Source organism: Sapajus apella, unplaced genomic scaffold (assembly GCF_009761245.1).
Source record: "Sapajus apella isolate SASKATOON/1434 unplaced genomic scaffold, GSC_monkey_1.0 scaffold38, whole genome shotgun sequence".
Taxonomy (NCBI): domain Eukaryota; kingdom Metazoa; phylum Chordata; class Mammalia; order Primates; family Cebidae; genus Sapajus; species Sapajus apella.
In genome coordinates this window covers 960,265-979,646 of record NW_022436978.1, presented here as the reverse complement: position 1 = coordinate 979,646, position 19,382 = coordinate 960,265, and the positions used below count along the sequence as shown (strand labels likewise).

At 52.0% G+C, this 19,382-nt stretch overlaps 1 protein-coding gene across 4 annotated transcripts in view; it reads left to right on the top strand.

Annotated features, from left to right (window-relative positions):
* Positions 1 to 19,382, top strand: part of PTPN23 (protein tyrosine phosphatase non-receptor type 23) — a 33,461-nt gene that overhangs the window by 12,423 nt on the left and 1,656 nt on the right. Inside the window, exons 2-20 of one of the 4 annotated variants that reach the window (XM_032297951.1) lie at positions 4,758 to 4,832; positions 12,274 to 12,401; positions 12,626 to 12,702; positions 13,372 to 13,421; positions 13,537 to 13,668; positions 13,945 to 14,025; positions 14,099 to 14,230; positions 14,308 to 14,355; positions 14,736 to 14,792; positions 14,917 to 14,975; positions 15,149 to 15,228; positions 15,341 to 15,455; positions 15,534 to 15,599; positions 15,982 to 16,127; positions 16,409 to 16,720; positions 16,796 to 16,950; positions 17,042 to 17,193; positions 17,280 to 17,459; positions 17,532 to 19,299. In XM_032297951.1, coding sequence (XP_032153842.1) covers positions 4,758 to 4,832; positions 12,274 to 12,401; positions 12,626 to 12,702; positions 13,372 to 13,421; positions 13,537 to 13,668; positions 13,945 to 14,025; positions 14,099 to 14,230; positions 14,308 to 14,355; positions 14,736 to 14,792; positions 14,917 to 14,975; positions 15,149 to 15,228; positions 15,341 to 15,455; positions 15,534 to 15,599; positions 15,982 to 16,127; positions 16,409 to 16,720; positions 16,796 to 16,950; positions 17,042 to 17,193; positions 17,280 to 17,459; positions 17,532 to 19,299 — 3,813 coding nt within the window. Of the gene's footprint in view, positions 1 to 4,757; positions 4,833 to 11,325; positions 11,345 to 12,273; positions 12,402 to 12,625; positions 12,703 to 13,371; positions 13,422 to 13,536; positions 13,669 to 13,944; positions 14,026 to 14,098; positions 14,231 to 14,307; positions 14,356 to 14,735; positions 14,793 to 14,916; positions 14,976 to 15,148; positions 15,229 to 15,340; positions 15,456 to 15,533; positions 15,600 to 15,981; positions 16,128 to 16,408; positions 16,721 to 16,795; positions 16,951 to 17,041; positions 17,194 to 17,279; positions 17,460 to 17,531; positions 19,300 to 19,382 lie in introns of those variants that run through there. The other 3 variants (XM_032297952.1, XM_032297953.1, XM_032297954.1) reach the window with 3 other exon arrangements.

Genomic DNA, 19,382 nt, shown 5'->3' with positions numbered 1-19,382 from the left:
GTATCAAGCAGTCCTCTCACCCCAACCTCCCAACTGGCTGCGACTGTAGGTGCATACTACCACACCTGGCTAATTTTTTTGTAGAAGTGGGGTTTCACCATGTTGCCCAGGCTTGTCTTGAACTCAGGCTCAAACGGTCTATCTGCCGTGGCCTCCCAAAGTGCTGGGATTATAGGCCTGAGCCACTGTGCCTGGCCTGCTTTTGTTTTAATACAGACAGGGTCTCATTCTGACACCCTGGCTGGAGTCAGGTGGTACCGTCATAGCTCACTGCAGCTTTAAAGTCCTGAGCTTAAGCAGTCCTGCCTCAGCCTCCCAACTAGCTGAGACCACAGGCATGCACCACCACACCTGGCTAATTTTTAAATCTTTTTTTTCGTAGAGATGGGGGTCTGGCCATATTGCCCAGGCTGGACTGGAACTCCTAGCCTCAAGTGATTCTCCCGCCCCAGCCTACCAAAGTGCTAGGATTACAGACATGAGCCATCATGCCCAACCCACATTTTGTAGTTGTGTTTTTGTTGTTGTTGTTGTCGTCATTGTTTTTGAGGGATGGAGTGGAGAGGGGGTGGAGTTGGATAGATCAGAGTGAGGATTGTTGACCAGGAGCCCATAAACGGGCCTCAAAATGCCTGTCAGCTCCCTAAAGTTATTGGTAAATCCTTATGTTTGTGCATAGTTGAAAATTTCTAGGGGGATTTATTTCATGGCTTTTATAGTCTCAAAGAACTCACAAAGACAAAAGCACTGGCAGGGGAAAGGGTTGTTCAGATATCATTTAGCTCTTCAGCAACTCTTAAAACATTTGTTTTTTCAAATTTCAAACATATAGAAAAGTTGGAAGAATAATGCAGTCAGTGCTCACCCAAATTCTCACTATCTAGTTGTTTTGTTTTGTTTTTAGAGATGGGATGTACTCAATGTTGCCCAGGCTGGACTTGAACTGCTAGGCTCAAGTGATCCTCCTGCCTCTACCTCTGGAGTAGCTGAGACTATAGGCATGGCTGCGCCTGGCTGATTGATTTTTTAATTTTTGTAGAGATGGGATTTATTGCTATGTTGCCAGTCTGGCCTTGAACTCCTAGGCCCAAGTGATCCTCTGGCCTCAGCCTCCTAAAGTGCTGGAATTAGAGGTGGTGTGAACCACTGCACCCAGCAGGTTACCTAGTTTTGTTTTGTTTTGTTGTTGTTGTTGTTGCGGGGGTGTGTGTGTGTGTGTTTGTTTTAAGATGGAGTCGTGCTCTGTGGCCAAGGCTGGAGTGCAGTGGCACAATCTCAATTCACTGTAACCTCCACCTCCTGAGTTCAAGCAATTCTCCTGTCTCAGCCTCCTGAGAAGCTGGGATTACAGGTGCCCGCCACCATCCTCAGCTAATTTTTGTATTTTTAGTAAAGACAAGGTTTTACTATGTTGGTCAGGCTGGTCTCGAACTCCTGATCTCAGGTGATCCACCCAACTTGACCTCCCAAAGTGCTGGGATTACAGGCATGAGCCACCGTGCCCTGCTACCTAGTTTTGATGGATGTATTTCACCATATTTGTTTTCTCTCCAGATAGATAGATAGAGATCCCACAAGCCCTTTGAAAGTAAGTTTTGGACATCACTTTTCCCGGACACATCTCAGCATGTGTTTCCTAAGAGTAAGGACATTCTCCAACACAATCACAATATTATTATAATACCTGGGAAAATCTACAATAATTTTCCTCTATCTTTTATAACTTTTCTTTTTTTGTAGACTCAGATGCAGTTGGGGTTCTCATATTGCATTTAGACATTTTTTTTCCCTTTAATCACTTTTTTTTTTTTTTTTTTTTTTTTTTTTTTGGAGACAGAGTCTCACTCTCTTGTGCCCAGGGTGGAGTGTGCACACAGCTCACCACAGCCTCAACCTCCCAGGCTGATTCTCCCACCTCACCCTCTCGAGTGACTGGGACTACAGGCATGGGCCACCGTACCCAGCTATTTCTTTTTTCTTTTTAGATTTGTAGATACAGGGTCTCATTGGGTTGCCCAGGCTGGTCTTAAACTCCTGGGCTCAATAGTCCTCCCATCTCAGTCCCCTAAAGTGCTGGGATTACAGGCTTGAGCCATGATGCTTAATTTGTTTAATCACTTTTAATCTAGACTATTCCACTGCTCAGACCCCTCCTTTTAAATGACATTAATTTTTTGAAGAGAGTGGGTTCACTGTTGCCCCATCTTCTGAATTTTTCTGAGTGTTTCCTTTTCCTCCTATCTAATTTGTTCATCTGTCCTCTGCATTTCCTATAAAGGCAATCATTTGCTGAGTGTGCAACACATCTGATAAGGCCCCTACCATTCCTTAATGCTTATTGTTTGAGGTGGTTGGGGGGTCACTGGCATGACCCTGCTGTCAGCACATAGTCTGATGGAAGCATGTTTGGAATGTGAGTGGAAGAACCGCTAATGTTCAAGGAAGTGACATTTCAGCTGAGTCTTAGTAGAGAAGGTAGGGACAATGTAGATAAGCACTGATACCTGAGAACAATAACTCCAAAGTACTTTTGGCTGGTTGTCCCTGGGAGGTGCCAGAGGACAGTCCTTGAAGGTTGTTGGGAGCAGGTTATTTTTTTTAAATTTAATTTTAATTTTTAATTTTTATTTTTTTGAGACAAAGTCTTGTTCTTGTCCCGCATTCTGGAGTGCAACAGCACGATCTTGGCTCACTGCAACCTCCACCTCCCAGGTTCAAGCCATAGTCCTGCCTTAGCTGCCTAAGGAGCTGGGATTACAGATGCCTGCCACCACGCCCAGCTAATTTCTGCATTGTTAGTAGAGATGGGGTTTCGCCATGTTGGCGAGGCTAGTCTCAAACTCCTGACCTCAGGTGATGCGCCCGCCTCAGCCTCCCAAAGTGCTCGGATTACAGGTGTGAGTCACCATGCTTAGCCTGTTTTTTATTTTTGTAGAGATGGGTCTCACTCTGTTGCCCAGGCTGATCTTTTTTTTCTTTGAGATGGAGTTTTGCTCTTATTGCCCAGGCTGGAGTGCAATGGCATGATCTCAGCACACCGCAGCCTCTACCTCCCAGGTTCAAGCAATTCTCCTGCCTCAGCCTCCCAAGTAGCTGGAATTACAGGCATGCACCACCATGCCCAGCTATTTTTGTATTTTTAGTAGAGATGAGGTTTCTCCGTGTTCAGACCATTCTCAAACTCCCGACCTCAGGTGATCTGCCTGCCTCAGCCTCCCAAAGTGCTGGTACAGGCGTGAGCCACCACACTCAGCCAGGAACAGGTTGTGCAGGGTCATAAACTCTGTGCCAAGATTAAATTAGAGGCTTTGGGAAGCTACTGTACACGTTCTTTTTAGATTATATGTCATTTCCTATCATCTCACTGTCCTGAGATAAGCAGGTTTTGGTCTACCTTCTGCCTAGGGGTGTGTGTGTGTTTCAGAAGGATTTAAAGCTAGAAGTGATATCAGTGTTGTGTTAGAAATACCAATTCTGAAAAACAAAAAAAATACCAATTCTGGCTACTTGGTAAGGGATGGATTTGAAGGGGCTGGATTATCCAGGACAGAGGTGGCAAAGGGAGAGAGGAGAGCTTATGGACACAGGGACTTTCAGGAGCTGAAACTAGCAGGAGAACTTGGGTTAGACTTGGAGGTTTTGGAAAGGGCTGTGTGGTGCTGTAATTAGCTCAGCTGTTGCCTCCTTGCCATCTGTTCCTCTTCTCTCTTTGCCCACCAGGCAGATAGAAGCTGCCACACAGACTTCCCGGTTCCCATGTGGCTGATTCCTCAGCCATGGGTCCTGGGTCCTAGGAAGGGACCCCAGGAAAGATGGGTGGGCAACACACAAGGTGTGAGTGTGCGTCCAGATGGAACAGGCTGCCTCTTCTCAGCCTTTCCCAGCCTCCTCTCTCTCTACCTTGCAAACTTTGGTCAGGGCCTTAAGGAGCCTTGTGAGGTAGGCGTCAGTGCTCTTAGTGTTTGTAGCATCAGTGGATCTGGGCCCCCAGATTGCTAGCCAAGACACCAGCAGCAGGTCCTGCAACAGGGACAGTTGCAGTTGACTTAGTCTGGCGATCTGAGTTGAACAGGGGGTCCTTTGGGCTGAGGCTGCACCTCCAGGCTGGTGCGTATGCTCACTTTCCAAGATAGTCTGCTCTGGCGGTGGTGAGTGCCACTGTGGACAGGCACTCCAGGGCTCTCTAGATGTGGTTAATGATCTCCCCTTCTTACCTTCTCCCACCTGTGCCATTCTCTTCACACAGCCGCAGGCCTTTCCTCACAGATGACACTGCAGATCACATATTTCTATGCCATCCTTTCCCAGCCAGAAGGATGGGTTGGTGAGAAAGGCTTTCTGTTCCCACTCTTGTTGGGTGCCTCTTGCCTGCACTTGCTATCATCTTAGGGTTATGGTTGTGACCTCAGAACACAGCAGGGCCCAATCTTCTAGGGAGGGGAGGCTTGAGTTCCTGACCCTTTCTGGAATCCTTATTAGGACCCCATTTCAGCCAGCTGAGTTCCTTGGCTTCCTGACTTTGTAGGAAGGCTGCAGCATTATGAGGACCTGCCAGAATGTTGGTCCAGGGTCAAGGCTCTCATGGTCAGCGTTGTGGTACTGCCTGTTCTTGAGGTTGAGTTCCTGGTGGTCCAGGAGACATGCTTATGTTTGTAGGTCTGCACTTGATCCTGAGCCCTGGTTGGTGCCTGCCCAGGACTCAGAGGGCGAGGTGGGGGTTTTCTCTGCCACTGGCTTATGTTCTTTTCTCTCTCTAGTTTGTCCTGAAGAATTATGGAGAGAACCCAGAAGCCTACAATGAAGAACTGAAGAAGCTGGAGTTGCTCAGACAGGTAGGAGAATAACATTTTTTTATGCATGAGTGGACAGGATTGGTTTGATAGGGAAACTGCCTAGGCTGGATGCCGTGGCTCATGCCTGTAATCCCAGCACTTTGGTAGATCACTTGTGGTCAGGAGTTTGAGACTAGCCTGGCCAACATGGTAAAACCCTATCTTCACTAAAAATACAAAAATTAGGCGGTGTGATGGCATGCGCCTGCAGCTCCTTGGGAGGCTGAGACGGGAGAATTGCTTGAACTTGGAGGTGGAGGTTGCAGTGAGCTGAGATTGTACCACTGCACTCCAGCCTGGGTGACAGATCAAGACTCCATTTCAAAAAAAAAAAAGAAAAAGGAAAAAAGCCACCCAGCCCATTTCTAACTTTTGATCTAAAGTGAAAGATAGCTGGACGTGATGATTCACACATCTGATCCCAGCATTTGGGGAGGCCGAGGCAGGAGTTCAGGGCCCGGAATTTAAGACCAGCCTCAACATAGTGAGACCCTGTTCTCTATAGAAAAAAAAAACAATAGCCAGCCATGATGGTATACACCTGTATCCCCAGCTACTCAGGAGGCTGAGGAGGGAAGATCACTTGAGCCCAAGAGGTTGGGACTGTAGTGAGCTAACCATGTTCATAGCAGTGCACTCCAGGCTGGGTGACAGAGTGAGACCCTGACTGTTTAAGGAGAAAAAAAAAAAAAAGGAAAGATGTGTGACTCTTCGTTTCACTTAAACACTTAAGAGGCCATTGTAAGGTTATTAATTGGCCTAATTTCAATATTATTGTGTCTCAGGGAGAAGGGAGCCCTGAGGAGAGGGAGAGAGACAGGAAAAGGCCAGCCGGTGAAGCAGAACACACGTAACATTTCTAAGTCTGCCATCTTCTATGGGTGCTGTTCATGGCACCAAAAACAACAGCAGTAACCACCATAACAGATACATAATAAAAAAGCTTGAAATATTGTGAGAATTGCTAAAATGTGGCACAGAGTCATGAAATGAGCACATGCTGCTGGAAAAATGGTGCCGACCAGGCCTGTGTGATGCAGAGTTGTCCCAAAGCTTCAATCTGTAAAACATGCAGCATCTGTGGCATGCAGTAAAATGAGGTCGCTGTATTTTTTTTTCCGATTATTGTATTTACTATTGGATAACAACATGTTTTCCCTTATGTTTCTGTTAGAAGTCTGAGAGTCTGTACTGATGTGGCTGAGCTTGGGTACCAGTGATGTAGATACATGCCATATAGAAATCAGTAGCGGTTGGTGTTTTCTTGTGGAAATCAGTGTTGGTTGGTGTTTTCTTGTCTATCATGGACCGCATACCAATTCTTGCAATAACCCAGCAGTATTAGTGACTATTTTCCAATCAGTAAATTTTTGGATACATTTCACTTAGTCTACTGGGTGAAGATATTTTCTATGTCAGCTATTCAAAGTTAGTACAAGGCCAGGCGCAGTGGCTCACGGCTGTAATCCCAACACTTTGTGGGACCGAGGTGGGTGGGTCATCTGATGTCAGGAGTTTGAGACCAGCCTAACCAACATGGAGAAACCCTGTCTATACTAAAAATACAAAAATCAGCCAGACTTGGTGGCGCATGCCTATAATCCCAGCTACTCGGGAGGCTGAGACAGGAGAATCACCTGAATCCGGGAGGCGAAGGTTGTAGTGAGCGGAGATTGCGCCATTACACTCCAGCCTGGGCGACGAGAGCAAAACTCCATCTCAAAAAAAAAAAAAAAAGAAATGATTACACTTAGTGAGGAAGGCATGTGAAAAGCTGAGCTAGGCCTCTTGCACCAGATCACCAAGTTAGGAATGCAAAGGAAAAATTCTTGAAGGAAATTTAAAAAGAAACTAATGATGTCATATCTCTGGATATCAGATTCTCTCCCTTCCTCGGGATTTGCTGATTTTATTTTTTGTGTTTTTGATTGTTGTAGGCTACCCCTGTGCCAAGAATCAGCCTGAAATGTAAACTTAAAGTTGCTTTACTTTTTTTGAGACAGGGTCTCGCTCCATCATCCAGGCTGGAGTGTAGTGGCACAATCATGGCTCACTGCAGCCTCCATTCTCCCCAGTTCAAGCCATCCTTCCACCTCAACCCCCAAGTAGCTGGGACTACAGGTGCACACCACCGCATCGGCTAACTTTTAAATTTTTGGTAGAGATGGGGTCCCCCTGTGTTGCCCAGGCTGGTCTTGAACTCCAGAGCTCAAGTGATCTTCTGGCCTCAGCCTCCCAAAGTGTTGGGATTAAAGGTGTAAGCCACGGTACCTGGCCTTGTAAACATAGGGTCTTCACAGGTCTTTTTGGAGCCTGTACCATTCCCAGCACAGGCACAGTGACTTTCTAATTTCCCCTAAGTATGTGGTTGTGTTTGAACATCTGACTCTTCAGTGTCTGCCTCCCAAAGGAAGAAAAAGAGAAAAATGAAGGAGAAGGAAAAAGATGCCAGGCCTTTAGATCCCTTGGAATTTACTTCAGCTAGAGGTGGAGAAGCTTATAGCCATGGAGGGAGGTACGATGTGGAGGAGCTGCCTCTTTCTCTGTACCTCTGTGGTCAGAAGCAGCAGTCAGCACAGATCTCCTGTATTTGGAGGACAGAGTCCTTTTTGTCCATGCTGGGTCCCACAAGCTGCTCCTGAACTGGTGTACAGCTGCCTGCCAGGTGCTGGGGTAGGGAATGGGTGGCTGTTGCTATGGTAGGGGCTGAAATTGACCAAAATTAGTGGCAATGAACTGTACTGTCCAAGCCTTCCCCTAAAAGTTGCAAGCCTTCAATAGACTCTGGAGTTAAGTCAGATTCTGCCATTGCAGCTTGTCTTGGTGGGGAGACAGATTTCTCATGTTGCTTCTTATGCTGTCCTCCCAGAACCCTCCTCATAAATTTAATTTCTAAAAAGGGTTAATTTGAACAAAGTTTGAAAACCAGTGAGATAATCTTAGCCCCTAGGACAGCCATCATTTTGCACACACAGGCACACACTACTTGCAAGGACACAACACACCCTAGAAGGAGCATTACCACCAGTCTCTAAAGCGTCCTCTGAGACAGATCCTCCAAAGCATAAGGCAGGCAGCCTGCACAGAGCAATGGGTTGGGGAGAGCACCCTCCAGACCTGTGCTCTTCCAGCACAGAAGAAGCTCACACAAGGCCATTTGGGGTAGCAACCTGCCCTTCCTGTGACTTGGTTTAATTTTTTTTTTGAGAAGGAGTCTCACTCTGTCACCAGGTTGGGGTGCAGTGGCGCAGTCTTGGGTAGCTGAGACTGTAGGCGCATGCCACTACGCCCAGCTAATTTTTGTATTTTTAGTGGCAATGGGGTTTCACCATGTTGGCCAGGATGGTCTCGATGTCTTGACCTTGTGATCCGCCCGCCTCGGCCACCCAAAGTGCTGGGATTACAGGCGTGAGCCACTGTGCCCAGCTGGGACTTGGTTTAATTTATCCCAGCAATGTGGGAGTTGGATTAGATCACTGTTTTTTTGTTTTTGTTTTTAAAGATGAAGTCTCGCTCTGTCTCCCAGGCTGGGGTGCACACTATCTCAGCTCACTGCAACCTCTGCCTCCTGGGTTCAAGCGATCCTCCTACCTCAGCCTCCTGAGTACCTGGGACTACAAGTGTACACCACCACGCCTGGCTATTTTTTGTAGAGGCAGGATCTCGTCATATTCCCCAGGCTGGTCTTGAACTACTGGCCTCAAGCAATCCTCTGCCTCAGCCTCCGAAAGTGCTGGGATTATAGGCATGAGCCACCACGCCTGGCCTAGATCACTGTTCCTTAAACTTGTGAAACCACAGAACAAATTTTCTTACATAGGACACTGATAATAATCTTTCAGTGAAAAAATTACCATTGGAAACTTTAGGCAATCCTCTTTCCCTGATCTGAGCCTCCATTTCCTCATCTGTAAAACCAGGGTTTGAATAGTTGTTTCTAAGAAGACTTTCTTTTTTAAACTCTGGAATAAATTCTTGGCTCTGTGATTACAGGGAATAAAACCGACAGGCGCAAGGGATGCTGTGGGCGCATCACAGCATCAAGCGCTCTCTCAGACTCCTTGCAGTTTTGCGCAGCTTGTCTTATTGAGTCTGACAGACCAAGCTAGAACCACAGGGGGCTGCATTCTTGGGTGGATTAAAGGGTATAGGTGATCTCTTGGATCTGGAGGGGAGACTGCTTCCATTGTTTCCCAAAGATGGTTTTAGGAAGCACAAGACAAATTTTATTTTTTGAGATAGGATCTTAATTCTGTTGCCTAGGCTGAAGTGCAGTGGCATGATCATGGCTCACTGTAGCCTCCACCTCCTGGGCTCAGTCAGTTCTTCCTCTTCTCAAGCCTGTATTCCTGAGTAGCTGGGACTACAGGTGTGTACCACCACACCCGGCTAATTTTTGTATTTTTTGTAGAGACGGAGTCTTGCCATGTTCCCCAGACTGGTCTCAAAATCCTGGGCTCAAGCGATCCTCCCACCTTGGCCTCCCAAAGCGCTGCGATTATAGGCATGAGCCACCATGCCTGGCCAAGATTTCTTAATTATTTTATATGTGCTACTTTAGTGAGTATTGAAAAAAACTAGTAGCTAGCACATCACACCCGTTATTCTAGAGCTGTTATTGCTTAGGATGTGGCTCTTAATTTTTTAAATACGTTGTTTTAAAAAAAATATTAAGTACAAGTGATATTTGGATATGGCAGAGGTCATGATGGAGGAGTATGTTAAAAATGACTAGATTTGGGAAGCACTGGCCTGATACTGTAGGCTGTGGCTGTGACATGCCTTATCCTTGCACTCACTGGTCATTCTAGAGGCCTCACCACCAGAGAGATTATCATCCCTGTTTAAAGAAGAGACTGAGTCTCAGAGTCTTCCAGGACACTGCTGGGAAGTGCTGTAGAGTGGGACTGGTGCCCGACTCTTCTGTTCCGCTGTCCTGCAGGGTGTACCCCTTCTGAGAGCATCCCTGCTGGCAGCTCAGAGCCAAGCTCTCAGAGTGGAACGTCCTGGAAGATTTCTTCTGGCTAAGTCCTAGTGAGGGGCTCAGGTCTTCTCTGCAGAAGGCTGAGGGCAGACAAGTGTCAAGCCATTCCCCTCACTGTGTGCCTGCTCCTTGGAGGGTATACTGTTTGCTTTCCTGTTTAGGCAGAGGGTTTATTTATTTTGTTTTGTTTTCTTATTTTCCCCCAAAATAAGAATAGCTCTGTTGTTTATCATAAATATTGAAAATGTTCAATATAAAGAATACACAGTATGAAAAATTGAATACATGTCTCTGTCAGATGTATACATATCTATTTTTTGTTCTATTTTTACTCCTGAGAATATACTAGGTAATATTTATTTATTTTTTGAGACCGAGTCTTGCTCTGTCACTCAGGCTGGAGTGCAGTGGCATGATCTCAGTTCACTGCAACCTCCTCCCCCCAGGTTCAAGTGATCCTCTTGCTTCAGCCTTCCAAGTAGCTGGAATTGCAGGTGCACACCACCATGCCTGGTTAATTTTTAGTAGAGACGGGGTTTTACCACGTTGCCCCTGCTGGTCTGGAACTCCTGGGCTCAAGCGCCTCAGCCTCCCAAAGTGCCAGGATTATAGGTGTGAGCCACCTCTCCCAGCTGTATCTATTTATTATATAGACTAAGATAAATTACTTAAATTATATAGAATAAGATAAATTACTTAAATCCTGTCATCCAGAGATAATCACTGTTAACATTATGGTGTACACTCTTCTGAAATTTTTTCTTTTTGTTTATGTACCCATTTGATTTTTTTTTGTTTGTTTTTTCTTTTGGAGTTTTACTCTTGTTGCTGAGGCTGGAGTGCAATGGCACAATCTCAGCTCACTGCGACCTCCACCTCCCAGGTTCAAGCAATTCTCCTGCCTCGGCCTCTCAAGTAGCTGGGATTACAGGCGCGTGTCACCGTGCCTGGCCTGTGTACTTATTTGGATATCAATATCAGTATGATTTTTCATAAGTAACATTTCATTTGTTACAGTTTTTGTTTTTTGGGTTTTTTTTTTTTTTTTTTTTGGCCCAACAGCATGCCATAGGCCTCTTCACATACGAATAGAGACTCTTGTCTTTAGTTTTTTCATGGCTGCGAAGTATTCTCTTGTGAGGGTGCCTTGACATTATGTATTTAAAGCAGTCCTCTTTAATGGGAATTTTGGTGGGTATCCAGTTTTGCTTTTTGTTTTTGGAGACAAGGTCTTGCTCTGTCACCCAGGCTGGAAAACAGAGGCACAACCATAGCTTACTGCAGTCTTAACCTCCTAGGCTCAACTGATCTTCCCCCTCAGCCTCTCAAGGAGCTGGGACCAAAGATATGCACCATTATGCTTCGATCATTTTTAAAATTCTTCTTTGTTGAGACACAGTCTTGCTACATTGCCCCAACTGGTATCTAACTCCCAGCCTCAAGTGATCCTCCCACCTTGGCCTCCTGAAATGCTGGGACCACATGCATGAGCCACTGCACCTGACCTGGAGTCCAGTTTTTGACTCTGGTAATAATGCTGTGATAAATATGCTTTCATTCATATCCAAGCATTTGCTTTCCTGGATGTCTGTTACAGTAAACTTTCAGATACAGAACTGTGGGTCATGCTGAGTGTGGCAGCTCACACCTTTAATCCCAGCACTTTGGGAGGTGGAGGTGGGAGGATCACTTGAGCCCAGGAGTTGGAGACTAGCTTGGACAACATAGTTGAGACCCCATCTCTATTAAAAGCAAAAAATGAAACAGGCTAGGTGGTGGCCCATGCCTGTAATCCCAGCACTTTGAGAGACTGAGGCAGGCTGATTGCTTGAGCCCAGGACTTTGAGAACAGCCTGGGCAACATGGCAAAACCCCATCTCTATTAAAAACAAAGAACTGTGGGCCAAAAGTAAAGTACAGTAAAAATTTAAAACATGTTGCAAACTGCTTTTCAGATATTTGAGATGGGCTAGGCGTGGTGGCTCACACCTATAATCCTAGCACTTTGGGAGGCTGAGGTGGGTGGATTACCTGAGATCAGCCTGGCCAAGATGCTGAAACCCCATCTCTACTAAAAATACAAAAATTAGCCAGGCATGGTGGCATGTGCCTGTAGTTTCAGCTAATTGGAGGGCTAAGGCAGGAGAATTACTTGAACCTGGAGGTTGCAGTGAACACTGCATTCCAGTCTGGGTAACAGAGTGAGACTCCATCTAAAAAAAAAAAAAAAAAAGATCCGGGGGGGGGGGCGTTGGATTCAGGGTGCCAGCTGCCAGCCCTGGCTTGTGGAATGGCTAGTTGAACGACCACAGGTGTAGCCATGGACTTTTTGGGATCCCTTGGCATGTGCAGTCGGCTATCTCTGATGCCTGTTTCCTGGCATCTGTGGGTGAGCTGGCCTGCCTGTCCACTGCCCTATATGACAACAGGCCTGCTTCTCCTATCCTGCCCCCCTAGAATGCTGTCCGTGTCCCACGGGACTTTGAGGGCTGTAGTGTCCTCCGCAAGTACCTCGGCCAGCTTCACTACCTGCAGAGTCGGGTCCCCATGGGCTCGGGCCAGGAGGCCGCTGTCCCTGTCACCTGGTGAGAGCCACAGGCAGGGCTGGAGGATCCCGGGGGAATCTGGGTGGTGGGGGTGCGCCTCCTCTCCCTTTCCCCTTCTCCTTGCTGCAAAGGATGGGGAATGGCCTCATATGGTCTCCCCAGACCTCCCCACAATCCCACACTGGGGTGGCTAGTCCCCTTACCTAATCTCAGGGCCCTGGCCAGCTCCTACCCTCGAGGTGACTGGGGTGCCATGTCTGCAGGACGGAGATCTTCTCAGGCAAGTCTGTGGCCCATGAGGACATCAAGTACGAGCAGGCCTGTATTCTCTACAACCTTGGTGAGCTGCCTGATCTCTTCCCCGTGGCCCTACTCCCCGGTCCTGCCAGCCTAGCTCTCAGCTCTTCAGATGGCCACAAAGGCAGTGGCTGATAAAGGGAGGACTCCAGGATTCCTGCCCCTCAACTGCCTTCCTCACAGCCCTACCAGCTCCTCTTGCCATTTTCTGGGCTGGGCCTATGGGGAGCCTCTGTGCTAGGGTGAGGCTCTACTGAGCTGGCTGCCACATACAGTTGCCACTGTGTGCTCTGGCTGGGAGAGATGGCCTTTCTTCTTTGGACAGCCCCTCCCCCTTGTGGTTTTGGGCTGCTTCAGGCAGGAGGAGAGCAAGGCTGACCTCAGCTTGCCCTGCTAGTCAGCCTTAGCCTGGCTCAAGGGAGAAGCCTTGAGGGAGCCCCAGAATTCTGTGCAAACATCCCTGAAGCTTCAAGATTGGACCCCTTGGACAGGAGTGCCCTTCCCTCCTCTGCCAAATGCAGAGCAGGAAGGAGACTGAGGGCTGGGCGGGACTTCTGAGTTTCCCTGTTCCCTCCAGCTTTGGTGTCCTTGGGCTCACTGCCCTGGTTCTCAGAGCCCTGTTTTCCTCATTGTGGATGACAACAGGGCCCCCTCTGCCTCACCTTTACATGGGTGTGAGCAGCCCCTAACACTGTGTCCTCTCCCTCCCCAGGAGCGCTGCACTCCATGCTGGGGGCCATGGACAAGCGGGTGTCTGAGGAGGTGAGGACAGGGATGGTAGTGGGACAGGTGGACATACCAGGGAGGGGCAGCCTCCCGAGTGTGGATGAATCCTGCCCGTGGAGTGGACACAGGCCATCCTCCCTACCCCTCCCAGGGCATGAAAGTCTCCTGTACCCACTTCCAGTGCGCAGCTGGCGCCTTCGCCTACCTGCGGGAGCACTTCCCTCAAGCCTACAGTGTCGACATGAGCCGCCAGATCCTTACTCTCAACGTCAACCTCATGCTGGTGAGGAGGTGCCCTGGTTGGAGTGGAGTTGAATCGAGGGAAGGGGATGGCCAGGGAGGGGCAGTTGGGCCTCGATCCTGGACCAGGCCATGTGCCAATGGCAGTGAGGACAAGCAGGGGGCCTTGGCTTTGGTCAATCAGGAGCACGGTGGTGCTGCTTGGAGTAGTGGCAGCTGGAGGAGAGGGCAGTGAAGGAGGATCCCTCAGTCTGCCACTCCGGGAAGGGAAAGGGGAAGCGGGGGACGTCAGGCGAACGAACCTCACGTGTCACCCCAGGGCCAGGCTCAGGAGTGCCTCCTGGAGAAGTCAATGTTGGACAACAGAAAGAGCTTTCTGGTAGCCCGCATCAGTGCACAGGTAGGGATGGGGCTGGGGGAGGCCTTTGCTGTACTGCTGACCCGCCACTGACTGGGCCCCACCCGGTTCCCAGGTGGTAGATTACTATAAGGAGGCATGCCGGGCCTTGGAGAACCCTGACACCGCCTCACTGCTGGGCCGGATCCAGAAGGACTGGAAGAAGCTCGTGCAAATGAAGATCTACTACTTTGCAGCTGTGGCTCATGTGAGGGCCCGGGGCCGCGGGGCGGGGCTGAGTGGCCACAGCTCAGGAAGCAAGTCATGATGTCTGTTCTTTTCCAGCTGCACATGGGAAAGCAGGCTGAGGAGCAGCAGAAGTTCGGGGAGCGGGTGAGTGAGCTGCAGCAAGGAGGGGACTGGGGACCGATAGCCTTCAGTGAGATGCTGGCTGTGCTCCCACTCCTTACACACCAGAGGGTGGCCTTCTCTGTCTCATCTTGGCCACCACCCTGCAGCAGGCTTGGTGTCTTAAGTGTTGTCCCATCTGTGCAGCCCTCGTCCCTCAGGGTCTGAGGAGGTAGGGCAGGCTCCCTGCAGAGCAGGTGGCTGGGGCAGGGTGTGGCGTTGCTGCCGTTGGCTGAGGTGGTGCCCTGCTGCCTCCTGAGCTGCCTGTCATCTGATGTATTGCCTCATAGGGTCAGGTGGGAGGCAGGAGGAGTAGGGGTCCAAGCAGAGGAGAACATAGCAGGCTTTCCTGCCGCTCTCTACAGGTTGCGTACTTCCAGAGTGCCCTGGACAAGCTCAGTGAAGCCATCAAGTTGGCCAAGGTAAAGCTGAGGAGGTCGTGGCTGCCGCTCAAGGGTATAGAAGCAAGCCTAGTGGGACTGAGGGGGTGTCCTGGTGCCAGCCTTGGTTGGTGCTGAGGCCCTACCCATGTCCCTAACCCCACAGGGCCAGCCCGACACTGTGCAAGATGCGCTTCGCTTCACTATGGATGTCATTGGGGGAAAGTGAGTCTGTGGGGGTGGTCCTGGTTTCCTCTTTTTTTAAAGGGTCTTGTGCCTCTGCTGGCATGTTTGGGAGGAAGCCTCCAGTGCCAGAGAGCAGTGTCCCACATGGGAAGTAGGTCCTGATTTCCGCTGACACCCCGTGACTGCCCACTCCCCCCGCTCCTGACCCCCAGGTACAATTCGGCCAAGAAGGACAATGACTTCATCTACCACGAGGCTGTCCCAGCATTGGACACTCTTCAGCCTGTAAAAGGTCGGGGAGCCAAGAGGTGGGGGCAGGAGTGATGCTGGGGTGGGGACAGGACACAGGAGGCTACCTCCAGGACTCTTCGTGGGCCTGATCCCCACCATTCCCACACCCTCAGGAGCCCCCTTGGTGAAGCCCTTGCCAGTGAACCCCACAGATCCAGCTGTTACAGGCCCTGACATCTTTGCCAAACTAGTACCCATGGCTGCCCACGAGGCCTCGTCACTGTACAGGTGGGTAGAGGGTGGCACAGAGGGAGGTGGGGTGTCCCAAGATGTGGGTCTCCAGCAAATGCTCTGTTGCTTCTGCAGTGAGGAGAAGGCCAAGCTGCTTCGGGAGATGATGGCCAAGATTGAGGACAAGAATGAGGTCCTGGAGTGAGTGTGGGACTTGGGCCGGGAGGCAGAGGCAGGCGGTACTTCCCAGGCCTGAGGGCCCCAGGGCTGCCTGTGCTGGGAGAGGAATGAAGTGTCTGTCTGTTCCGAACAACTTCCCCAACACTGCCTTCTGCCCAGGGTGATGGGGCTAGTGTGGAAGGCAGGAGTCATGTCTTGGGAGGAGGAGGTACCTTCTGTTCCACTGTTTCCAGCAGTGCCCTGGGCATGTTCTGTGGGTCCAGGCCGGACCTGGTAGTAGGGGTCCAAGGTCCGATTTGCTCAATGCTAAGACTGCAGATTCAGTGGTGAGGCTCGCCCTAGCAGCTCCTTTGATGTGGTCAGAGTTGGGTCAGCAGCCACCTGGCCCTGTTGCCCCCCACAGCCAGTTCATGGACTCAATGCAGTTGGATCCCGAGACTGTGGACAACCTTGATGCCTACAGTCACATCCCACCCCAGCTCATGGAGAAGTGTGCGGCCCTCAGTGTCCGGCCTGACACTGTCAAGAACCTCGTCCAGTCCATGCAAGGTGAGTGAGGGGCAGAGCAAGCAGGTGGAGGTCATCTGCTGTGGCCTCCTCCGTGTCCCAGGTCACTGAGGATGGAGGCTGCACCCCTCTAGGCCCTGGCTGAGGCATCCACGTCCACTCCTCTAGATCAGTGTACCTTGTGCACCCTGCATCTGTGGAGCTCAGTGTGCGATGGGCATCACTCAAGCCCTGACCTGAGGGGGCGGCTCTGTCTCTCGGGGGAGGGGCCTATGGGTGCCCAGTTGGCCTGCCTCAGGGGCGCCTACAATCCACCCCCCCAGTGCTGTCGGGTGTGTTCACGGATGTGGAAGCCTCCCTGAAGGACATCAGAGATCTGCTGGAGGAGGATGAGCTGCTAGAGCAGAAGTTCCAGGAGGCGGTGGGCCAGGCTGGGGCCATCTCCGCCACCTCCAAGGCTGAATTGGCCGAGGTGAGGCGAGAATGGGCCAAGTATATGGAAGTCCATGAGAAGGCCTCCTTCACCAACAGCGAGCTGCACCGTGCCATGAACCTGCACGTCGGCAACCTGCGCCTCCTCAGCGGGCCCCTGGACCAGGTCCGGGCTGCCCTGCCCACACCAGCCCTCACCCCAGGTGAGCCCTGCCCAACCCCATGGGGAGACTCGAGGTGGGGGGTTTCTTGGCCTCACTGATTGCTGCTGCCCATAGAGGACAAGGCCGTGCTGCAGAACCTAAAGCGCATCCTGGCCAAGGTGCAGGAGATGCGAGACCAGCGTGTGTCCCTGGAGCAGCAGCTGCGTGAGCTTATCCAGAAGGATGATATCACTGCCTCGCTGGTCACCACAGACCACTCAGAGATGAAGGTGGGCTGGGTGAGTGGGGTGGAGGGGCTCTGGCTTTGGGCTCCACCCTTAGGACTTGAGGTCCTGAGTGTCACCCCCACCTCTCCCTCAGAAACTATTTGAGGAGCAGCTGAAGAAGTACGATCAGCTGAAGGTTTACTTGGAACAGAACTTGGCAGCCCAGGACCGCGTCCTCCGCGCGCTAACAGAAGCCAACGTGCAGTATGCGGCCGTGCGGCGGGTGCTCAGTGACCTGGACCAAAAGTCAGTGCCCAGCCCTCTGCTCTTGCCCGGAGCCACCTGGTGTCTGCCCCTGTGGCTCACCTCGTGCTGGCCCTTCTGCTCACCAGGTGGAACTCCACGCTGCAGACCCTGGTGGCCTCATATGAAGCCTATGAGGACCTGATGAAGAAGTCGCAGGAGGGCAGGGACTTCTATGCAGACCTGGAGAGCAAGGTGGCCGCTCTCCTGGAGCGCACGCAGTCCACCTGCCAGGCCCGAGAAGCTGCCCGCCAGCAGCTCCTGGACAGGTGGGTGGGACCCTGGGGCTGTGGTGTGGCTCGGGTCCAGACAGGCTGGGCTGATGGGGGCCTGTCCCACAGGGAGCTGAAGAAGAAGCCGCCGCCACGGCCCACGGCCCCAAAGCCACTGCTAGCCCGCAGGGAGGAGAGTGAGGCAGTGGAGGCAGGAGACCCCCCTGAGGAGCTACGCAGCCTGCCCCCTGACATGGTGGCTGCCCCACGACCACCCGACGCCTTCCTGGGAACTGCCACCCCACTCCACTTTCCTCCCAGCCCCTTCCCAAGCTCCACAGGCCCAGGACCCCACTACCTCTCAGGCCCGATGCCCCCTGGTACCTACTCAGGCCCCACGCAGCTGATACAGCCCAGGGCCCCAGGGCCCTCTGCAATGCCCGTGGCACCTGGGCCTGCCCTCTACCCAGCCCCTGCCTACACCCCAGAGCTGGGCCTTGTGCCCCGATCCTCCCCCCAGCATGGCGTGGTGAGTGGTCCCTATGGGGGCATAGGACCAGCCCCACCAGTTGCAGGTCTGCCCTCGGCCCCACCTCAATTCTCAGGCCCTGAATTGGCCATGGGGGTTCGGCCAGCCACCACCACGGTAGACAGCATCCAGGCACCCATCTCCAGCCACATGGCCCCTCGGCCAAACCCCACCCCTGCTCCTCCCCAGCCCTGCTTCCCAGTGCCACCACCACACCCACTGCCCACGCCTTACACCTACCCCGTAGGAGCCAAGCAACCCATCCCAACCCAGCACCACTTCTCTCCTGGGATCCCCACAGGTTTTCCAGCCCCGAGGATTGGGCCCCAGCCCCAGCCCCAGCCCCAGCCCCATCCCCAGCCCCATCCTTCACAAGCGTTTGGGCCTCAGCCCCCACAGCAGCCCCTTCCACTCCAGCATCAGCACCTCTTCCCACCCCAGGCCTCAGGACTCCTACCCCCACAATCCCCTTACACCTATGCCCCTCAGCCTGGGGTCCTGGGCCAGCCGCCACCCCCTCTGCACACCCAGCTCTACCCAGGTCCTGCTCAAGACCCTCTGCCACCTCACTCAGGGGCTCTGCCTTTCACTAGCCCTGGGCCCCCTCGGCCTCCCCATCCCCCACTGGCCTATGGTCCTGCCCCTTCTACCAGACCCATGGGCCCCCAGGCAGCCCCTCTTACCATCCGAGGGCCCCTGCCTGCTGGCCAGCCCACCCCTAGTCCCCACCTGGTGCCTTCACCTGCCCCATCTCCAGGGCCTGGCCCAGTACCCCCTCGGCCCCCAGCAGCAGAGCCGCCCCCTTGCCTGCGCCGAGGCGCTGCAGCTGCAGACCTGCTCTCCTCCAGCCCGGAGAGCCAGCATGGTGGCACTCAGCCTCCTGGGGGTGGGCAGCCCCTGCTGCAGCCTACCAAGGTGGATGCAGCTGAGGGCCGTAGGCCGCAGGCCCTGCGGTTAATCGAGCAAGACCCCTATGAGCATCCTGAGAGGCTGCGGCAGTTGCAGCAGGAGCTAGAGGCCTTTCGGGGCCAGCTGGGGGACGTGGGGGCTCTGGACACTGTCTGGCGGGAGCTACAAGATGCGCAGGAACACGATGCCCGAGGCCGTTCCATCGCCATCGCCCGCTGCTACTCACTGAAGAACCGGCACCAGGATGTCATGCCCTATGACAGTAACCGCGTGGTGCTGCGCTCAGGCAAGGATGACTACATCAATGCCAGCTGCGTGGAGGGGCTCTCGCCGTACTGCCCCCCCTTAGTGGCCACCCAGGCCCCACTGCCTGGCACAGCTGCTGACTTCTGGCTCATGGTCCATGAGCAGAAAGTGTCGGTCATTGTCATGCTGGTTTCTGAGGCGGAGATGGAGAAGGTGAGAGGCTTGGAATGGGTGCCCACAAGGGCAGTGTGGGGTGGCAGGGCAGGGCACCCTGGAAAACCAGCCCTGTCTTGGCT